This window comes from Poecilia reticulata, chromosome 17 (genome assembly GCF_904066995.2).
Source record: "Poecilia reticulata chromosome 17, P_reticulata-male-v2, whole genome shotgun sequence".
Classification (NCBI taxonomy): Eukaryota; Metazoa; Chordata; class Actinopteri; order Cyprinodontiformes; family Poeciliidae; genus Poecilia; species Poecilia reticulata.
In genome coordinates, this window is record NC_088846.1 from 12,775,445 (window position 1) to 12,799,249 (window position 23,805).

At 40.1% G+C, this 23,805-nt stretch overlaps 1 protein-coding gene across 2 annotated transcripts; it reads left to right on the top strand.

Moving 5' to 3' along the window:
* Positions 1 to 1,880: 1,880 nt before the first annotated feature.
* Positions 1,881 to 18,928, top strand: onecut3b (one cut homeobox 3b). 2 transcript variants are annotated; one of them, XM_081598486.1, is made up of 3 exons: positions 1,881 to 3,392; positions 9,213 to 9,301; positions 15,967 to 16,249. In XM_081598486.1, exons 1-3 carry the CDS (start codon positions 2,312 to 2,314, stop codon positions 16,162 to 16,164), a joined length of 1,368 nt encoding a protein of 455 aa, XP_081454612.1. In that variant the 5' UTR covers positions 1,881 to 2,311; the 3' UTR covers positions 16,165 to 16,249. The 2 variants fall into 2 exon arrangements, with proteins under 2 accessions (XP_081454612.1, XP_008432089.2); XM_008433867.3 differs by lacking the exon at positions 9,213 to 9,301 and having other exon boundaries at positions 15,967 to 18,928.
* The last annotated feature ends 4,877 nt before the right edge of the window (positions 18,929 to 23,805 follow it).

Sequence of the window (23,805 nt, forward strand, 5' to 3'; positions counted from 1 at the left end):
AAGTGGTTCTAAAACACGTCAATGTAAGAATTTAAGGCCTACACAAATGTTATTACCACCTTTTCTGGGAGCAAGATGGAGCGGAGCCTTTGACGGCCTTCTGCTCTGCAGATAATAAAACAGGGCAGCTGGCATTTATTTTTTCCAGCATATTCCTGGTGTCCAGCATCCATACGGGTCAAAGCCTAACCGCTGAAACGATCCCACACAAAAAGCCTCAGTGTTTAGGAAACAGTGGGCTGATCGAGGATCAATACATCGAACGCTGCTGATCAATACCTGAACTTTGGGAGGGGGAAACAGCTTCCAGCTTTATGATAACCGGAAACAAATGTTTTGCATAGACATCCTTGGCATTTGTTGGCTAAAAGTAACCTGCTTTTGCTGGAGTGAATAAATTTAAAAAATCCGAGTCGCTAAAAGTAAAAAAAAAGAGGCTTTGGCTTAGCACGGGTAAAAATCATTATTAATTAATTTTTATTTTTGTGAGTTAGCTAATTTTTTTATAGGTCGGAGCTCAATTAATGGGTTAATTTAGACATTTTTAATGGCATACGCAACAAATAATAATAAAAAACACACAATGTTTGCTGCACACATTAATATCTCATTTTTAAAATAAATCAGTAATTTAAAATTACGATGACTTTGAAATAGCCTTTTTTTCTTAAAAACGGGTGGTTTAGAGAGTTTTTTTCTTTTCTTTTTTTTTTAAAAAAAGATTATATTAAAAGATTCAGATTGAAATTCTATTAATCCTCTGACTAAAACTCATGCTTGTGCGGCGTTCCCCCACCCTCTTCTTCTTTCACATCTTGATTTTTGTTTTCGATTTGCAATTTATTACGGTCGGACACATTACACGTGAGAGCAATATTAAAAACAATTAGAAAAAAAACGCAATAAACGAGGTTTATTGCCTCTGAGGGCTTTTTTTTCTCATCCACCTTTGAGATGAGTCAGTAAATGACACCAAACACACACGACACCAATAATAAACGGGCTTAATCTGAATGAGACGGATTTTAAAACATAATTCTCTGGACTGACTACTGTGCTGTTTAACTGTGAATTTGCAGAGCAAGTCATTTATTTATTTTCCAATTAATTATTATTATTATTATTATTATTATTATTATTATTATTATTATTATTATTATTATTATTATTAGTAGTAGTAGTAGTAGTAGTATAGTAGTAGTAGTAGTAGTAGTATAGTAGTAGTAGTAGTAGTAGTATAGTAGTAGTAGTAGTGGTATTGCATGCGCCGAAACTCCAAACCCTGCACTATCGCGGAGGGTTTTCATTTCACATGCCGTTTTATTCTAAATGCCTCACAACGTAAAGAGTATCTGCGGAGTAATCAACAGATGCTCCTAATTGTTTTCTGGAGACACTATCCTGCCCTAAATTTATAGTGACCGTCTCTCAAACAGAATCAGCGGCGCTGGCCGCGCTCTCATTGGTCTGCACGGAAGCGTCGGGGATCCTAACTTTGTGACCTCCTGCTCCCTCTTCCCCTCCCCGCTAACCGGCCCGCGCCCCGTCATTAATCTCCGTCAGTCAATACTTCGATCAGGTTTATCACTGAGCGCATAAATGCAAAACCATACAGTCCGTGGGAAAACAACGTGTAATCAGTAAGAGAAACAGAAAAGACTGGATTTAAAATAAAAAAATATGAAATAAAAATAAAAGCAAATCATAGACGAGAAGTCCGCGTCAGAATATGCTCTGTGCATTGATGGTGAAAGTGATGTGTGCAATAATAATAATAATAATAATAATAATAATAATAATAATAATAATAATAATAATAATAATAATAAAATCTCATTTGTAATAATATTCATATTTAAAATAAGGGCACATCTCATATCGCAGACTCTAAAACTTAATTGCGTTTCGCAGCTTCCTCCAGCGCTGCGAGGCAGATTGTTAGGAGAGCCTCTGCTCGTGCGCGCGCCACGTTATAAATCCACGGAGACGCGCACCCTTTCCTCTGATACGCTCTTAGTGGGAGCGCTGTCGGACCAGAGACGAGATCCAGCCCGAGAGAGCTCCAAAGCACATGAATGCACACAGAGCCCGTCGGTTCTGTACAGAACAGAACCGGTCTCTTCGCAGCTCCGGATCGATCGGTGAATTTCAACAATCAATGGATTTGCCTTCAAATGGATTGATCATTTTATTTCTCCGGGAGGGCTAAGAAAAGAAGGTAAGAGAGCACACGAGTGAGAGAACAGCCGGAGTGAAAGACAGAGGGGTGTGGGTGGGAGGGTGGGAGAAGGGAACGTACTCTCCTTCAGCCATGGAGCTCACCATGGACAACTTGCACAGCGTCTCCTCGCACTCCCAACCAGGGGACCTCATGAGCTCTCCGCACGCTCGGCCGTCTCCGTCCCCGAGCTCCACACCCCGGAACCTGGTCTCGCACGCTCCGGGTGGGCGACCGGCCATGGTGTCCGGCATGGCCTCACTTCTCGAAGGGTCCGGCGGGGACTACCGGACGGACCCGTCCGCCTTGTCAGGACACCTCCATTCGTCCATCAGCATGTGTGAGACCGGGATGAGCCTTAGTAACACATACACCACGCTGACCCCTCTGCAGCACCTACCTCCGATATCCACAGTGGCGGATAAGTTTCACCACCCGCACTCGCACCACCACCCTGCCGCCCACCAACGACTGTCCGCCGGGAACGTCAGCGGGAGCTTCACGCTGATGCGGGAGGACCACCGGGGGCTGACGTCCATGGGCAACCTGTACAGTCACTACCCAAAAGAGATGTCCGTCACCGGCATGGGTCATGGATCGTTGTCTCCCTTGTCCGGCGGGCTCGGTTCTCTGCACAACTCCCAGCAGTCGCTCTCCGCCTACGGTCCCAGCACGCACCTCTCCACCGACACCAAGATGCTGTCGCCGGTGTCGGGGTTCGAGTCCCACGCCTCCATGCTGTCTCGAAGCGACCAGGAGCACCTGGCCAGAAGTTTAGGTGGACACGGCCACGGCTTGATCTCCAACCTCAATGGGATGCACCACCACCCGCACAGCCACCTTCATTCCCAGGCAAACGGTGCTGTGATGATGGCCGATCGGGAGAGGCACGGTCACGTCGCCGGTCAGGGAGTGTCAGGGTCGGGCATACAGGCGGAGGAAATCAACACGAAGGAGGTGGCTCAAAGGATAACGGCCGAGTTGAAGCGATACTCTATCCCGCAGGCTATTTTTGCCCAGCGGATCTTGAGCCGGTCGCAGGGGACCCTGTCGGACCTGCTGCGGAACCCCAAACCGTGGAGTAAGCTCAAGTCGGGCCGGGAGACGTTCAGGAGGATGTGGAAGTGGCTGCAGGAGCCCGAATTTCAGCGGATGTCTGCTCTGCGGCTGGCCGGTGAGGCAATTATTTCACAACATCCACGTTTCACATTCAACAGTTTCAAACAACAGACCTCACACCGTCATTGTAGACAGACACGCAGGTTGTTTAAAAGAGTTTCACGGGTCCTAACAGACTCAGCACCACGGACAGCTCCACTGCTCATTGCTTGAAGCTGGGGGGAAAAAATACACTGGTCACTTCGCCCCTTTGTCGTTTCGTGCCTTTGTAGTTACGGTCGATTTGTGCCCGCCTTATGGGGTTTGAAGTTTGCCACGCGGCGTTTCGCCCCTTTTCCATTTGGTACTTTTGTTATTTTAGAGGTTTTCTACTTAACTTTTTTAGGATACGTAATGGTTTGCCGAAAGAGGCTTCTTACCGACTCCCTCCTGCTAAAAAGTGTTTAACCATTTCGTCTTTTTATTGTTTTTGGACGTTTTGCACAACCTTTGACAACCGGGGGTTTACAGCACTCTTCTACAACTTACTCACAGTCTGCTGCAAGAAAATTAATGAGTAGGAACGACTCGAATAAAAATAATTTTAACAGCAGAATACCCATCACAGTTCATCTTGTTGGATCAGAACTCATTATCTGATCACACTAACTAATTAAGAGTTAGGTGGTTAAAAATGTAAATGAAAGTTGAGTTTTCAGTAATTTCTTACAGTAATATTGAATTATATGCGAGATTTAAGATCTTGCCACATCGATCGAGACTCAAATGCATTCAAATTTTTCAGTTCAACTAAAAGTGAACTTTTGCCATGGTTTAAAGCTCATGGAGAGGCTTGTTTGCTGGCATGAAATGGAAGTAGGAAGGGACTAATTTCAGAAAAGAATTTGCAAAGGGGTGAAAAAAATAGAAGATAACTTCATTTAATGTAGAAACAGACAAGAGCATTTTGACTCCTTATGAACCCAATACTTCAGTAACAGCTTTGAGGACACTGACATTTAGACACACTGTTGTAAGGTAAAAATGTAATCTATATTTTTGATCGAAATATCTAATCCCGGATGATTCACAATCACGTCGAAGTGAATATACTCCCAAGACGCCTGTTTCTCACCACCGAGCGGCGGTGGGGCTACAGGGGTCAACAAGTTGCGCCGGCAGAAGCGGGGTGACCCCGGGTTGCCTGATCAATACGCCAGTTCCCACTCTCCTTTTTAAATGTGGCACACCGATCAATACCCGTAACACAACTGAAAGACGTAATAACCACACGGTCCTCTCCTGCTTTTCAAACAGTAGGAAAGTTAATACTAGAGCAAAAGACCAGGTAGATTACAATTCAAGTTGTTACGTACATATTTTTCTAAATATAATTTAGGGAAAGACATGTTGCAGTTGATACTGACAGAGTGGATTCAAGCCACCAATGGTGTATAGAAACGCTGAGCAGGGGCTCATCCAAAAAGAGATCAAACGGGTAAGGAGATGGGGGGCCACTGATAAACTTTTGGTGGCACATAAAAACCAAAAGCTAGGACAAGATTTTAGTATTATTCACCCTGTTATCCTACTAATATTTATAGGAATGTTTGGGGATGCAGCCAAGTTACAGGAGGTGAATCATAATAATAATCTAATCTATCTATCTATCTATCTATCTATCTATCTATCTATCTATCTATCTATCTATCTATCTATCTATCTATCTATCTATCTATCTATCTATCTATCTATCTATCTATCTATCTATCTATCTATCTATCTATCTATCTATCTATCTATCTATCTATCTATCTATCTATCTATCTATCTATCTATCTATCTATCTATCTATCTATCTATCTATCTATCTATCTATCTATCTATCTATCTATCTATCTATCTATCTATCTATCTATCTATCTATCTATCTATCTATCTATCTATCTACCTACTTTTTTTTTATTACGACACAAATAGGAGGAATATAATTTAAATCCAATCCCAATGCCGACACCGTCCCCAGATTTATACTTCTAGGCAACCTCATGCTGTATGTGCAGACTGTTCTGATGAAATATTGATTGAAACCGGGGTTGGAATCTGTAACATGGACTAGTAGCATAAACAACAACAACAACAACAAAACAGAGAATATAGACCTTTTTTTTTTTTTTAAAGAAACCCTTTTGGCGGATAAAATTTATATGCAACACACAGTTTTCCCACGAAACCTTATAAACTTAACACTAACACAGCAGGAAATAATAGATAGATAGATAGATAGATAGATAGATAGATAGATAGATAGATAGATAGATAGATAGATAGATAGATAGATAGATAGATAGATAGATAGATAGATAGATAGATAGATAGATAGATAGATAGATAGATAGATAGATAGAGGACTAGAAGCTGAGGGTTTGAGTGTCATTAATAGTGTTGCTCTGTCCTTTCAGTGTTTGCCTGGCTTTGCACATAGTAGATCAATAAGGCCCATTCCCTACCCCAACCCCCTTCTCTCCCACTCCCCAGTGCTCACCCTTTCTGCAGCACATGACAAAAAATATCACTAATCTTTCTCTGTTTAGCCCAGTAACAGGCTGGTAGGTCATTTGGCTTGGGAAACTGACCTGGAGGGCAAAAAATAAAATAAAAATGAGGATAAATTCTTCAAGTCAAACGATGTGCAGAGGCATCTTTGCTCTCTCTTTTTTTATCGCCCATCAAATGTACTTGTGCTATGAAATATTGATGCGAGTGTTTTTTTTCAGAGGAATCCAAATGGAACAAAATTGGAATGTACAAAACTTCAGTCAACATGTCTTAAGTCCAAGAGCGAGAAAAGCAAAACTGACATGGGAAAAAGAAGAAGAAGAAGGAGGAGAAGAAGAAGCCTCACACAGGAGCCAGGAGATGCCATTGATTGAGAGAGGGCTGGCAGGTTTGGGCTTTGTGTGAACAGTCAGATAGAGGCAGGCTAGTGAACGGATCAATACCAGCCTTAATAATTGATAAGTATAAGGGAGACGAAAGCAAGAGAAAGAGAGCGAGAGAGACAGGAGAGTGGTGGTGTGAGCACTTGTAACAGCATCTTCTTGGTAAGCAAAGTAAAATTTGTGGTTAACAGCTGAGGACCACACACACCAGTCCGACTTCCCAAACATCACAGAGCGAGGTGTGTAAGTGGTTTTCAAAAAAAAAAAAAAAAAAGAAAACGCTGTTTACAACCCAAACATACTGAGAAATATCAATAGTACAAGCTTTATACCAGCCAGCAGGGTCTAGACTTCTACTGTTGAATGAAGCCGCAGACACGGGTTCAGATTTTCTTTTTGTTTTTTTTTACCCAATCACAAGAGGACCTTTCCCAAAGAGAATCTTACAGTAGACAAAGGGCATCAGAGCATCTAGCTACCTATCGACACCAAGTAATGAGCGCTTTCTGCTCGTGTCAGCGAATCCTCTGAACAATCCAAGGTTGTGATGTCATTTGATTTTTAAAGGTGGGTATGCTTTATGGGGTTTGTAATGCATCTTTATGGAGGCCTAAAGCACATTTATGCTCTTCTCTGTGTGTCTGCGTGAGTTCCTCCACATGCACATGCATGTGTGTGTGTGTGTGTGACTGGGTTATAGAGTGTGTCTGCACTATACATTGTTCAGGCTTATCTGACTCACTCTGAATCAGTATTGATTTTCTCTCTTCTGCTCTCCTCGGGTCTCTCATATTCTTTCTCTCTTTCCTTCCTTCCTTTCCTTGCGTCCTTTTCTCGTCCTCTTTTTTTCTTCTGGCACTGCACCAGCCATCCAGCCTCAATTCACTTCTGCTTTCTGGTCATCTTTCTCTGTAACTGAGAATTTGCATATCCACTGTCCGACAAACCGGAGTGAAATATGTCGGCACTTATTGTTTGAAAGAAAGTGGGTGCAACAGAATCCTTTGGTTTGACAGTAACAGAAAAAAGCTATGTATATTCAAGTATGTGTATAATATATAGATGTAATACATTTAGATTGTTTAGGGCAAACAAACTGCACAAATATAGTATTGTGTATTAGTGCATCTTATCAGGACAAAAATATTTAAAGAGGCATTTTTCTCACTTCTCTGTTTGCATGCTAGCACAAAAATTGTTATTGTGTCATCACATAATACAGGGTCAGAAAACTTTGATGGCATTTTAAGGGTGTAAATGTATTGGTGTATGTATCACCAAAATCAGGTTATAAAATTTACAAATAAACAAAAGAGTGAAATGCATTTTAATTCTCCTTGCTCAAGCTACCCGACCAGGGAATTTCATGGGTATTTAATGTGATATATCTAAATAATAATAATAATTAAAAAAAAATTAATTTTCTAATATTTCCGAACTTGGACTTGTAAATAAAAGTCTTGTCAGATGTCACTTTGTGGTGCTGAACGGACAGCTCCCTCTCATCTCACGCTTCTGCAATTTGGTCCATTTTGTGTGTTCTGCACCTTTGAAATGCAACTGTTAAGACGTACAAGCAGAAACCTGCGTCGACGTTGCACACTACGTGTAAATTTCCTGGGTAAAATTGACGCATTCCTGACAAGAACGCAGTCAAACAGCTTGACACGTATCACCACGATAAAAAAAAGATTACATTTTTATTCAGTTAAAAATTAATGGAAAGAGAATTTACGCTATGCTTGAAAATAGATCCCAGGTCATAATTTAATTATTTTATTTGCACGGTATTTTAGTGTTAAAGGGAGTCTCGGACAGATCGCGTATATTTTATAGGGTCTTCGGAAACTGCCATCTAAATTAGTGCAAATGATCCTCCATGGGGGAGACGATTATTTCTCTTGTTCAAATAAGGTGAAATAGTTTTATGAAAAGTGAGTGAAAAATCCGTCTACATAACCACGACGGCTTCCATTTAAATGAAGATAAATAATAAAAAAAAGTTTTTATGATAGATAAAAAAAAGAAAAAAAATGGGTATAGGAAAACAAAGTCCGGCTTTCCATTTTTTATTTATTTATTTTTTGTCTGGGCTAAAAAAAAAATCATATTCAAAAACATGATATTTTGAACATGTTTGTCTGAGGTTAGTAATTATAAGGACTTTCTTACCTGGAATTGACATAAAAAGATATCCACGTCCAGTGATTATTCCCCGTTTTCAAGAAAAAACGAGCTTCAATTTATATTACATGCAAAAATAACAGGATCATTTTAAGGGGATAATATAAAAAACACACACAAAATGTCTTTGTAGCCAATATTGTCAACAAGGTCAGACATAATTTACTACAGAATCAGTATAAATTACCTCCTTCCAAAAGTTTCTGGACGGTGAACTCCAATTTAAATGACGCGTTTTGCTTTTTTTTAAATTTCATTTTTATTTAGAAAATAACTATTTTAAACTTTTTTTAAAAATTATTATTTTTATTTATCTCTGCTAAGACATTTTTAAGGCGTGACATTTAAAAGTGGCGGTATGGCTCGTCGTTAACAAGTCACGCAAATCTCCACGGAAAGTCCCCTCCCAGTAAGCCAAAAACTGATGCGCTGCTAAGCTGCCAATCACTCGTTTAAACAGGAAAACGTGGGATTTTCACCGAGAAAAACATGACAGCTAACAGATAAACCAATTCTAATCAATTATCGGTGTTTAAAGGGAGGAGGGCGGTGGCGTGGGGGGAGGGGGGTACGACGTGGCTTCCTCCACGGTTGTGCTGTGCGCTGTTATACGGCTCATAGTGATGGGAGAGGGGAGAGCAGACACTGAGGCGTTTTAACTCCCACCAGTGAACAGGCCCATATGCACATGATCAATATAATCAATAATCGTATATCTGAAGGAGGGTGTGACAGAGAGTGATTGACACCAAACTGTTTCTCACCCGCAGTAGTCCGTCCAGGGCGGGAGAGGGCCCGTCTCACCGCACACAAAGCCCGATCTCATCCGTCCGTCCAGGCGTCGGCTAGCAGCAGCACGGTGCGGTTAGTTCGCCGTCTGCCCCACACGGCCCCACCAACACACACACACACACACATTTACAGCACGCACTGTCTCTACGTGTTAAACTGATGCTACATGTTATACATCAATAAGTGTAATTATTGTTTGTTCCTTCAGGCTGCTGCTTTTGAGGATAAATAAAGCCTTTAAAGTTTGGCTCTCGTCCACTTATTGGCTTTCATCTCTGTTTATTGTCCCTGAAATCCTGGGATGCCATCTGTATTTCTGCACTTTCAAAAAAAAAAAAAAAGAAAGAAAAGAAAAAGTCAAAGTGGAAAAGTATCTTCACACATCACATTCCTACAGTGATTCAAATTGCTCATATAATCTTTTTTTTTTTTTTTTACTTTCTGGAAAACAAAACAAATACCATCACGTTTCTCTCCTCTGTGTAATCTCTTATTTAACTGCAATATTCACAGGGAGGAATGAAGTTATTTGAGCAAAGTTTGTCACTCATTTAATCATTTCAAAAGAGTAAAATCGGTGTAAGTAAGAACTTCACATCAGTAAAGTGTCACCTTAACTTGTGGATTTGTTGCTTTTTGTTTGGTCAAGATTCATGACATTTGATGACACTGAAAATCAAACCAGTCATATTTTTGACAACTGAACATGCTCCTTTAGCATACTTTCAAGCAGGTTACGCCCGAAATAGAGTACAATTAAAGACAGAAAGTACTTTTTTTTTGTTAACAAAATGTTTCTTCTTATCTACAGCCACTTTCTTCTCTTGAAAGATGTGGATCCAGTGGATTTGTAGTATTAAAACTGTTTAAAAGACACAGCACACACACATTTACATTAAGGCTTGAGCTAGATAAATGTCTCATAACCTGCAATAAGAAATTATCTTAAAAGTATAAATGTTTTATTGAATTGCAACTAACTAACTAACTAACTAACTAACTAACTAACTAACTAACTAACTAACTAACTAACTAACTAACTAACTAACTAACTAACTAACTAACTAACTAACTAACTAACTAACTAACTAACTAACTAACTAACTACATTAAGATCTATTCATATTCCCTAATCCATGGAGGCAGAATCGTCTCTAACGTTTTCATAAAGTTTATCAGTTGGCTGTCACTTACAATCTTGAATGTGTCACACCAAAACCAAAAGCCAAAACTTAGATAGTTACACTAAAATGTTGTAACTCACTTGAAGCTTGTCTTAATTTAATTTATGTTGAAATGATGTACCATGCGATTTAAGACTGGCTGGTGGTGGCGGTGGCCAAGCGATTTACCCATTGTCGATTAAATCACTATTGTGGTCAAATATAACTTCAGTTCTGTTCTTTCTTTGGTCTAGAAAACCCTGTTGAAATTTTTATTTATTTTTTTTAGTCCATATGGCTCCACTCAAACTTAGCATAAACAAAGATGTCCAGGTCTGATTAGCCCATTTGACCAAACCAAATATAACTCTTCAATCACAGTCAGAAATCAGTAAATGTGTCTTTGTTGACGTCTTCTCGCCTTCCACTTCCTACCCACAATTCCGTGTTGTTTAGACACAGCTTTCCATGCTTGGGTGATGCAGCTGAACGAAAGACAGAGCAAAACAAACACCACAAGCCAATAACTCCGAGCCATAAAGTGTCGCTGCTTAGGTGCACGCTGAGTGATGAGTGGATCAGCAGGGGCTCATGATCAGACTGTAGTGGCTGTTGCTTGAAATCTTTGGCATTGTTGACTCTTGGACATTATGAAGGAGAGAAGATGAGCGAGACCCGCATGAGACTGCCTCTTGTCTCTTCAAAGTAGCTGATTTGGTAACAAGGCAGCTAAAGACAGCCTATAAACCGTTTGGTTCTGTCTCAAGAGAGGTCGCCGTAATGAGCTGCACCCCACCACCCCCCCCTTGTCCGCCCATACGCTGCTTGTTCAGAGGCTGAAGGAGTCTCATTTGAAATGGAACCTATTGATTATCTGAAATATGCTCTGACTAGCCCCCAATTTCACGCTAATTCCAGAGTTTAGCTTAGTTATGAACACGGCTGCAGTGGTTGCTCCCACCACAGGCCTCCGAGCGGCTCTCACTGGCTGACGGAGGAAAGCTAGAGTGGTGTTGGCGTTGTAAAATGGCCTGTAGCACAATTTCTTCGCAAACAGGCATTACATATTAAATTATCACTATATTAGCACTAGGATTCAGTCATTACATTAGAGAGTATTGAGTTTGGGTTGAGACAGCACTTAGGGAGAGCCTGGAGGAGATTCTGGCGCGGCCGGGCCTGAACCAATTGAATAAATGTTCCATGAAATGATTCTGAAGTGAGGATCAATCAATATGGGGGGGCTATCAATCTGGGGGCAAATTAAAACAATCGAGGAAAAACAACCAGAGGAAACCAGTCAAGTAGGAGGCTCTAGCATACGGAGGAACAAGCAGGCTACTGTAGCTGCTTCCTGCTGAGGGGAAATATTTCTGTAATTATGCTTCGCTTGCGGTAACACAGCATGAACAACACACACACATGCACACACACACACACACACACACACACACACACACACACACACACACACACACACACACACACACACACACACACACACACACACACACACAGGTGAGGTATGCATGTGCACATTCACATTGATCTCGGTCTCACAGTCAAATCTGTTTTCTGCCGTTGTCTTAACTGGCTTTAAAGTCATCAATCATTTGCATACACCACCTCCACACTGCAGCCAACCTCACTTCTTTCCCCTTTAATCCTCTCCTCGTTTGCTCTTTTCCTCATGTGCACACAGGCATTCAAACCTGAGATCCTTCCTGATCCTCTCAGTCTTAACTTTATCTCCAGCGAACCTTTCATATATATATTTATATTATTATTATTATTTTAATAACCAGTGGTTCGTTTGAGGGCTCCCAGACTGGATGGCTGCCACTCTTTTCCCGCCTCACCTCCTTTGTTCGTCCACAGATAAACAATTTCTTCTCATCTGTCTGTCACAAAAGCGCGCCCACGCACGCGCACTCTCCTCACACCCCACCCCACACACACACACACACACACACACACACACACACACACACACACACACACACACACACACACACACACACACACACACACACACGCGCAGACCCACACTCACCAACACACTTTCATGCACCTCGCTCTGGCGGATCGATGCGGATCGATCGGGTGGGGAAGGGAGCCCTGATTACTGGACCACGTGGTCAGGAGAAAACCGCGGAAAATCGATCATTGCAGCTTTTTAGGGCAGCAGAACAGAACAGACTCCCTCCAGTCTCCACAGCCAGAGCCGAGCCCTGCACTACTGACGGTGCATCCAGGCAGCGCGGCTCTCCGCTTCTCTTTGTCAGCATTTCACATCACGCTCCTCCGGTTTCAGCAAGACGCACACGCGCACGGTCACGCAGACACGCGGTCAAAACACTCCAGACAAATCCATAACCCTCTCTCCTGAAAGAGAAGGTTTGCTTTATTTTTGGTGGGGCAAATTACATTTGCTGCAAATGTTTCTCAGCCTAAAAGCTACGTTGTTACTCAAAACATGAAATTGGTGTATTTTATAATTTATCACTGAATTATTATATATTTAATGTTTTTTTTTTTGTTTGTTTACATCTCCTGATAGATGGCTGCATTACTTTGGATCTGATAAAACACAATACAGTGCAACAACACCATAGGAAAACAATCCAAATCTTCACTGAGTGGAAACTTTTCCCCCAACTAACATGGATTCTGCGTCTTTCTCTTGCTTTCTAAATGAAAACAAGAAACAGTCTTGTCCTTATCCTCATCTAGACTGAATTAGACGCTTCAAGTAGTGTCTGTAGCTGAGAAGTGACTCAGCATAAGAAATACAAAAGTTGTAGCTCTGACTCCAACTACAATCTGCGTCTTGTGAAGCATCCCCCAAATTCTTTAACGTGCACAATTTCAATCACACTTTTTTCTTCCACTCAACTTTACATCACTATGCCCGGATACCGTGACAAACCAGTTTTTGTGACAAATACATTTTGTGACTTACCCTCCTTGTGGATGGTGCAACTGTCCACAGAATGACTAAACTTTCCAGTCCTTTGCCGATTGTGTTTAACACGATCATACAATAGCATTTCTGCATTGAAGATACTTTTATTCGGTGTTAAGTACGTAATACTGACATTTTCTCATGAATTGAACTGTCAGTCACAATTATAAAAAGAAACAGAAATAAATACTTAAACACATAGCAGTTGAGATACCCCCATGATCCGGCAGGTGTTACAAAATAGATGGCTGGCTATAAAAATATCTATTAAAAAAATGTTGTTTCACACCTGTAAGTCAAGAATATTTACTGCAAGTAAATGTTTTTGACCTATAGTTATAAGTCTGTAGTGTGGTATTTTCTGTTTTCTTCAATAACTTCCAATGTTTCCCGGGACTGGCCAAAATTCACATTGCTAATTTATTGCAACATCTGGCATAAAAACTATGGGGAATTTGTTGCTGTGTTAAAGTAATGTTAACGCATAAATAATGACGTTAACAACTAGAAAACATTTCTGAAGAAATTTTGATGGTGACTGAAACCCTGAAGTCTTTCATCTAAATACGTAGCAATGCATTGAAGAGAAAGTTAATGCATAGAAGATAATGATCCAACATACTGACCAATATTTTCAACGGACCTTCTAAAGATAAAACAAAAAAACCCATGACAGAGTCAAACTGTCTATTGAAGGGCCATTTGTGAACTTTATTTTGAAGGTAGAACTTAATTCCCTTTAATGCCCTATTTAGCATAAATGAGGAAATTAGAAACATTGGAATTATGTAATCAATGTACAGCTAGACTTTTACCCAGACTGTCTTTCATTACTGTTTTTGTTCAGTTAGTAGAATCAGGAAAAAGTTCAATTTTAAAAATAATGTGACTTTTACTTTGAAGGTCTTAATTCAGCATCGATATTAACGCTAATCTAACCCATGAAATATTTAGAATTTTATTTTGCATCTGACATTTTTATTTCACAGCCAATGCAAGACTAAATCAAACAATCGTTGTTTTTAGAGAAGTTTGAAGAGAACCCTGGTAAATAAAGAAGGAAAATTTGAAGATTGTTATTAAACTGAATCTTATTACACAGATGAGTTCATAAAATTCTGTTTTCATTCAAGGACAATATTGCTGAATTAGGCCTGGTATCATAAATACATGCAACATATGATGAATATTTTTTGAATATAAGTGAGTAAATTAAATGCATATAACCATTTATTTTTAAAGGCTAACGTTGCATTTTGACAAAAAGTGAAATGTATCCTGGTAGGTGTAAAATCAGTGCGTAACAAACATTATTGTAATGTATCAATATCACTGATTTGAGTGAGATTTAGCTTAGTTTGATTTGGAGAAACATGTTATAACAATCTTTTTTCAGTTTGCAGTCACTGTACAGGAGTTCAACAATTTTGATTTATGTCATTTATATTTCATAGTGCGCGTCGATGGAAGTAGGGCAGCACACATAACACATATCAAACTTCCCAGCTCATATCAAAGCTCATATCAAACCTCCCAAAACTGAGAGGTCACATTTCAGAACATACCATGTACTTTAATTGAATGATTATAGAACTTAGTAATTATTGCTTCCAGAACTTAATCAGTACTTTTAGGAATGCATTATAAGGTGGCTTATAGTGGCATACTTTCCTAAAAACATATCAGGTATTTTCTGTAACTTATAGGTGATTAGAAAATAACCACTATGAGGAAATAATCAGTAAATTCTGTAAAAGTTCCAGGAAACTATGTAGTAAGCTTCAGGAAAGGGACCACAAAGGTTCCATCCAAAACATATATGTTTATGCAATTGAAATAAATTGAATGAATTCAATGAATTTTTTCCTGTGGCTGTGTAGATTAAACATTATCCATCAATCAAACAGAGAGTATTTGAGTTCGACCAACTCAAGGTTATCTAATGAGACTTAAGTAATATCTTTAATTTAATTAGTTCAATTATTATTTCTGTAACTCAATGTATTTGAATCGATTATGTATAATGTATATTTACTCACCAAATGCAATTGATCATTTCTGTTCCAATATCAACATTTTAAAATAATACTGTGATAAGCCATGTGACACTGAAAGACAACACACTTTGGCTTTACTTGAACAAAAGCTGCCACTCAGAACTGCCAGAACCTTTTCTATTATGTTTGGTTACATTGCGTCACACATACAATTTTTAAATCAACAACTAAACATGCTTTAATAGATTTTTGAACTGATTAATTTAGGTACATTAAATGGTAATAAAACACGTCACTTCTACACGGAGCTGGAATCTGATTATTTTGATTATTGAGTATGACATAGAGGCCACATAAGGGCTCAGAGCGTGCCAGATTTGGCCCGCGGGTCTTGAGTTTTGACACGCGCTCTAAGTGAGAAAACATGGGCTGTGTTATAAAGTGTAGACTTTTACATTTCTCCAATTTGTTCAGTTCTGCAAAAGTACGTCATCAGTACTTTTACGCTTTTTGATTTGACTTATTTTCCGTGCTCCACTGCAAACCTATCACTGTATTTAGCAATGTCTTTTTCTTTTTTATGCCGTCCTTCTCTTTCTATAAGCAGCATGTAAGCGCAAGGAGGAGGACCGGGGACGGGAGCGCAGCCAGGTGCCAAAGAAGCAGCGGCTGGTCTTCACAGACCTGCAGCGTCGTACCCTTGTGGCCATCTTCAGAGAAAACCGCCGCCCCTCCAAGGAGATGCAGCTCACCATCTCTCAGCAGCTGGGCCTGGAGCTCTCCACCGTCTCCAACTTCTTCATGAACTCACGTCGCCGCTGTCCGGAGCGCTGGGACGCAGAGGAGCACTGTCATGGCGCGCACGGCCACGTTCACACCCACCACGGAAACAGCAGCGGAGGCGGCGGCGGCACCAACAGCGCGTCCCCGATCCAACCGGGCACCTCGTCTGCAAATACGTTCTCCAAAGCCTGACGGCTGCAGGACGCACGGTTGAACTGATATTTTTTTTCTCTTCTTTTTATAAGCCAAACAGTGTTAAAAACTGCTATACTGCACAGTAGCAGAGTGTGCAGCACTCTTATTTGATCTAATTTGCTCTTATGCACTGGAGCAGATGAATCAGATACTTTCAGTTCTATATGTGTTTAACTTACTTTTTTTTATCATTCTAACTTGCATTTTAAAACTAGTGCCCTGCCAACCAAAGAATATGTAGCTTTAAATAAGTTTCCACATCAAAACCAAAGAAAATGTATCTGCACAAAAGTGTAGTTTTGTGTTTAAGTCGTACAATGGGAGGAGAATACATCCTCCATCATGGAAGACTTTGGCTGAATCACATTTCCAAAGGTTGTCCCTCCCCCTCTTCCCATCCCTTTGCCACCCAATGTAGGTCAACAAATCTCACTGTGAAATGAGACACTGCTGATACGTCACCAGTTCCCACTGATTCCAAGTGAAAAGTAAATCTAATATATTAATGATGTATTTAAATAATTAAGTATTATGAATCTACAAACAAATAGTATCTATTTTGACGAAACATCTTTGTTCCGAGCACACTTCAAGTACACTTACATTCAGACGCACTCGGAGCACACTTAGGGTTATTGTGACTTTAAGTATGTTTTAGTGCCATTGAAATTCTCAGTAAATTTACTATCCAGTAAGGGGATGTAACTACAGCAAACTAGATGTCACAGTGACAGTTGCTGTCAAACAAAGACATTTAAAACGATTTTTTTGGGGGGGACGGGGGGAACAGTAGCTTATGTTGAGAAAAAACAATCATCAAATTAGACATTTTAATTGTTGCTACTGTCAAATATAAGCTCTGCAATATTGTGCTGTATTAGCTTTTAACAACATTTGACAGCGACATAAAATGTATATATATATATATAAAACTTCAACTTGGCCATAATATGAAGTGTACAAATGATGAAAAACACCCTTCAGTGTCTTAACTGTCCCATTGACAAAGTTTAATCGTACGGCTGGTTACTGTGCCATTAAAATTATGTTAACTGAATGTTTAGAGTGGATTTGGAAGAACAGTTTCTACTCCATTTCCACATTTGCCATTGAAAAATGTCACTTTGTTCTTCCCCTAAGTCGCATAAACCATTGGAAGGCCTTACCTATTTGACTAATAAGATTAAGGGTGAGGAATGAGGGACAAGATATGAAATGAAATTCAGCCTTTGTGTTCAGTCGTCTGCCTGAAATTCAAAACCAGATCTGATGCAGTCGTGCTAATAGTTCTCTTGACATGTTCAGGTTCTCTGTGCATGAATTATGAATAATTTGGGCATCGTATGTCTGTGGATGGGATGCACTGCATCTTGCAAAACTATTCACAGCCTTTAAACCTTTCCACAATTTCTCATATTGCAGTCACAAACTTCAATGGGTGTCGTTGTAAATGCATGTAGCAGACCAACAAAATGTAGTGCATAATTGTGAATTGATAGGAAAATTATTTATCAACTTAAAGATTGTTCACAGAAAATCTGAAAAGTGCAACTTGCATTTGCATTCAGGGTTCCCTAATCAATACTTTTTAAAGGAACCTATCACTGCAATTAGTCTTTCTGATACATCTGTACAAGCTTTACACTGATAGAATCAGCAAAGTTCGCCTACTATTCGTTGCAAATTGCAAAAGCACAGAAAACATACTGCAGAGCATAAGTGAAATATGCATCCAAACCATTCCATTATAACTCTGGCTAGTTTATAACCTCCTCCTCAGTTCCAAGTCATTTGCAGCCAATGTCAGGTTTTCTCGATTTCCCTGCATTCAGCTCCATTTACTTTTCCATCAACTCCAATCAGCTTTCCCGTCACTGCTAAAGAGAAGAACACACACGGCATGATGCTGCTTGTGCCATATTTTGGAGGATGCCTGCCACACAGAGCATTTCTCCATGTAGGCCAACTAGTTTCTGTAAATTTAAACAAGTTTAAACCTAAATTTGTACGAGTCTCTATCAACAGTGTATCTCCTGCTCCTCCAGAAAGGCCAGATTTGCGACCTGATCGTCAAGCAGACAGATTACTCACTTAAACGCTTTGCGTTGGTCTATGACATAAAAACCCAAATGAAAGTTAAAATTTTAATATGATAAAATGTGGAAAATTTCAAGGGGGAATAACACTTGGCAAGGTACTGCATCTTTACCTTAGAAACACGTATTGACAGAGACGTTTGTTTTTCAGCGTCAGGTAAAACTGTTCGTCTAGGCACTTTGACCAACATATTAATGTGTGTGTGTGTCATGGTGATTCCAGTGTAAAATGTCCACAAGGTTTTTATGGGACAGGAGGTGTAATTTCCCTGCATAGACCTAATCTGATCCACCCAGAAGTAACAGTGCCACCTGCTGTCCATTTTAAGAACATGCGCAGCTCGTTTCCATGGATATCTCCATCCACAGAAACCATTTTGACCCTACAGTTTCAATTCCGCACACACTTATATGACGGAGCTATATTATTATTACTCTTACCAACACACCCTTTGATACTATTTGAATGTTTGCTTCCAAGTGCTCATTGTGCGGCTATGCTGCCATATGAGAGGTTATATTCAGGTTACCAAAAGGAGAACAATCAAAGAGGGGACGGCACTCCACACACTTAACCGAGAGAGGAAAAAAAAAAAAAAGAAGAAAAAAAAAAATCCCTGTGTGCAGTGGGGTGCAGGTGGGACGGAGGACGGGTCAGCTCTGTTCTAGTGGCCAAACACAGAGGTCAAATGTCAAAATACAGGATTCAGAGTGCCAATGATGTTTGCCTCTTTCATGATAATCAGAGAACAGACGCAGCTCTGCTCCTTCGTCGCGCACGCCCCGTCCCGTCTGCTCTGCGTCATTACAACCTTCGATTTGCGAGCACTACTCCGGGCCCCGTTTGCCCGCTCCATACCTCAGAAAAACACAGACGAACATGAAACACTGTAAATAACCTTTTGATTTCATCCTTCTCTCTGTGTTATCTATTCTCTATTTATCTACTCTCCTTCCCCCACACGCCCCAATTCAATGTGTCTTTCTTTCATTTCTCCCTCCTCCTCAACTACTGATGCGGGTAAAATTAGTACCATAGACACATGGTTTCTCTCTTGTGACTATTGTGCTATGTTGTGCTGAAACTATATGTAAAGATGCACCTTCTTGACAAAATGTAAAAAAAAAAAAAAGAAAAAAAAAACTTTTAGATTAGGAGAAAAAAAAAGACAAATCAACATGTCATAAACTGATGCTATGCACAGACAAGGAAGGGATATCACAAGGGAAAAGACTGTGCGTATATTTGTGAATATCTGTGGACTATATGGATGTGAAGGACCTCTTCCTTGATCTCTAATCCTCTTTGAACTGGACTGTCGCTGCATTCCTCTGCTGTTGGTGTTTTTTGGCTTTTCTTTTTTTGTTTTATGTGTCTTTTTACGTTTTCTTTTGGGCAAAGCCACTTGTTGTGTAGCATCTTCAAGCGGGAGATAATCATAAAAGAGAGGAGGTGCAGAGAGGAGGAAAAAGGGCAAGGCAGCGGAGGCACCAGCATCTGATGATCGAAAGAAATAACTGGATTATATTCCTACATGGCCTCATGGTTTCCTCACGGTTTTGTGGAGCTGATTAGCTCCACTGACAGACGTTTGTAGTTCACACTCGAGGCAAAGAGATGGAGGAATTTAAACATTTCTGTGTGAGTGGCTTTGTTGCAGAAGCAGGTAGACTGTGACACAGCCGCCGATACCAAAGATGCATCGAGCCCACTGTGTGTGTAATGATCATGGACTCACAAACAAACAAACACACACACACACACACACTGACAATTAAATTAAGTTTATGTGAGAGAATATGCTCTGCACGAATATCACTACTATGTTACAGCGTTTAATACATAAATGTCACATTGGATAAGCTGCTTCTCAGTTGTCCACAGGCTTACAAACTCATCAAAGGTAGATTCTTCACGGACCAAATAAAAAAAGAAAGAAAGAAAAGGACTACATGGTTCTTGTGTGGAGAATGGAAAAGAAGCTAAAAACACTGATACACAACCAGGCTGTAGCTGTTGTCAGATGCTCTTGTTCATCTGACTCAGGTGCTAAGACAAAAGGCAGCAGCTGAAGCTGATGATCACGTCTGAACATGGAGAAGGAGCGATTGGAGAGAGCCGTTATTGATCTACTGTGATCTGCTGACATCTGCAGAGGTTTTGTAATGACAGGGGACACACACACACACACACACAACAAAAAAGCAAAAGATCCTGTAAAAGAAATCGTTTTCTTACCTGGTAAAACTTGCGCTCATGAGCATCAGCAGTGGTCTGGCTGATTACTTATTGTTAAGCCTTCCTGAGAACCAGTCCGACACGTCAATTATTCAGACAGAACGAGATGCTAAGCTCAGTGTTGCTTTTCCCTGCTCAGACAGCAGAAATGATTAAATAAGGCTCTAAGTTATGACAGCAACTCAAGAAGGTTTTCTGACTTGCAAATGTCACATTTGCCAACATATTCTACAAAAATTCAAAGCTTGCGTGGCCACTTTAACTGGGGATTTATGACGTTAAATTGGACGTGTGTTGTTAACGTCGCTAAATTTGTTTTTACCTCAAGAGAAAACATGCAGGACTTCCCCCAACACACACTCTGGCTAAACTTTGTGTAATTCATAGTCCAAGTGTACATGTGTACGTATATTCCACTTTTCAAAAGTATTTTCCATCCACTTCCCTCTCATTTGGGAATGTAATTCCTCCGCTCAAACCCACCGGTGAAGCCCGCTGCCCATCTGGATCCTCCTCGCTGGTTCCTCCCACCAGGGTAGCTTTACAACAAGGCAGGCATGTGTTGACAATTCATCTCGATATACCTCAAATCTTTATTGTAAAGATTCATGTAGTGAAACGATACAGTGTTTAGCAACAAACGTGACATTAAAGTCACAGCAAAAATGATTGTTCTCTTTTTTTTTCTTTTTTTTTTTTTACTTATCAACTTTCTTAGTGTGTGAAATACAAGCAGCTACATGATTCGATGTGTTTGAATTTATTTATTGTTTGTAGACTTGCACTGTTGTCTTTTTATTATGAAAAGTAAGACCTAGAGAGAATAACTTGTGTAACGCATTTGTATACGACAAGAAAAGCAGGAATTATTAAACCAAAAAGGGAAAGCAGAAACAACACATGGATTACGCAATAACTTTTGTTTGCATCAGTTTTTGCCCTAACTTTTGTTTGAAGATTGCATCCAGTGTGTTTAAAATGAAACCTAAATTTAAAAAAAAATAGGACAAATGAAAAATAACCTTTGTCATTAGGGGTGGGAAGATCTATAGCAGCACATCAAAGCATGTAAATATAATTGTAAAGTTCATGGCATAGATTCATTACATTCAGAGTTATATGTTTCTGTTAAATTTGATGATTATTACTTACAGTTAATGAAAACATGAGAACGTAAGAATAGTACATTCAACAAATGAAAAGTGTATTCTCACTACAGATAAGTTATATCATAGTCTGCATGTTTATTTGGAAGACTGGAGTCTCAGTAGACGTCCAGCAGAGAGTAATTGGTGGTTAAAGAAGCCGGTTGTTGACGGAGTGCTGTATCCACAAGCATATTATAAAAGTTAAGTGGAAGAAAAAACTTTGGCTCAAAAACGTGCACAAGCAAGAGCGACAACTGCAGTCATAAAATGATTGCAAAAAAAAAGAAAAGCTCCTTTAAGAGTTTTGAGGAGGTTAACAAAACGTGACCTGCAGCTGGAGTCCGTGCATCAAGAACCATCTCACGCAGACGCATCCAGGACGAGAGCCGTGACTGTTACATTTCTTCTGGTAAGCCGCTTCTGAACCGGACGTCATCGACTAATGCTGATCTATCTGGCAGAACCTCATCTCCAGGGCTAACCTCCATACCTGAATGGATTGATGATCCAGCCCAGTACAGCAGCTCATTGGAGTCATTTCCAATTGGTATAAATTTCAGTGTTTTTAATCGGCCTCTTGTAATTTTCTAAATGAAAACCAATTTGGGGTTTTGTAATGGCAATAAGCCATAATTATCAAAATGAACAAAGACTAACAATTTAAATATGTCACTCTGTGCGTAATAATCCATCCACTCTTCTGTTGTTTAGAACTGTGTATTTTTGCAAGGCCAGGGACGAGGTTCTGGGGTTGGTGCCTTTTTACGACTGTGAAACATAACATTAATTTTGTACTGAATTACTAAAATTAATTTTTAGATAATATTCCTATTTACTAAAACACTGTATTCTATCCTTTTTTTTTAAATTTTGCATGAATTTTAATTGTATATAATAATCAGAATAAACTGTTCAGGCAGACATAAGGAAGAGAAAGGGGGGGGGGTTGGTTAGCTGCATTTGATAATCTTCGTCAATCCTCCGTCTCTTTATGGGGTTTGTGTATTTGTATAAAATACATGTATTTATGTGTGTGTTTCAGGTTTTTATATCTGTGACTTTCCTTCCTCTTAGCGTGTAAGCGTTTGCACATTTCTTCGTTTCAGGTGCGAACATGAATTTGCGTCGGCGTTTTGGTTGTTTTGAACTCGTGTGAATTTCCTCATTGTGCTTTTGTTGCACAAAGAGATATCGAAGGAAACAGAATCACGAAGGAGGTGTCGTTTGCTTTCTGAGCTCAGTGTCAACGTTTTCTCCCTCATCGCTTACCGACCGATCAATCAATCGGAACCAAGTGTCTTTGTGATGGTAGAGGCAATCAATTTCAAATGGAAGAGAGACAAAAAAAAAAAAAAAGTTGAAGGGAGAGAGAGAAATAAGAGTAATGGAGAACGGAGATGAACCTGAGTGGACAGGATGGGGAGAACAGCTCTCCCCATCCTGTCCACCATATATATATATATATATGGGGGGGGGCAAAAAGACTAATCTTTTACATGTCATCCATAGCCGCGTTAACTCAGCGAAACTTAAAAATGTAGGTATTAATTTCGTGCCACAGGGTGAAAAAAGCAATATAAATGATTTTATATATTATTTTTCCATGATGACTGCACGTCACTGTATATATATATATAATTCCTTTCTCACCCTCTGCGGGTGGTCTGTTTCATCCTCTGAGCTCGGGTCCACTACCAGAGGCCTGGGAGCTAGAGGGGTCTGCGCAGTATCTTGGCTTTGCCTAGAACTGCACATTTCTGGACTGAGATATCTGATGTTGTTCCTGGGATCTGTTTGAGCCACTGCACCAGTTTGGGGGTGACTGCCCCGAGGGCCCCGATGACCACAGGCACCACTGTGGTCTTCACCTTCCAGGTCTTTTCCAGTTCCTCCCTGAGGCCCTGGTATTTCTCCAATTTCTCATGCTCCTTTTTCCTGATGTTGTAATCACTTGGTATTGCTACATCCACCACAACGGCTTTCCT

Coding starts and splice junctions, on each gene's coding strand:
- onecut3b (XM_008433867.3), top strand. CDS start 2,312: ATGGAGCTCACCATGGACAACTTGCACAGCGTCTCCTCGCACTCCCAA. Junction 3,393..15,966: donor GTCTGCTCTGCGGCTGGCCG/GTGAGGCAATTA, acceptor TTCTATAAGCAG/CATGTAAGCGCAAGGAGGAG.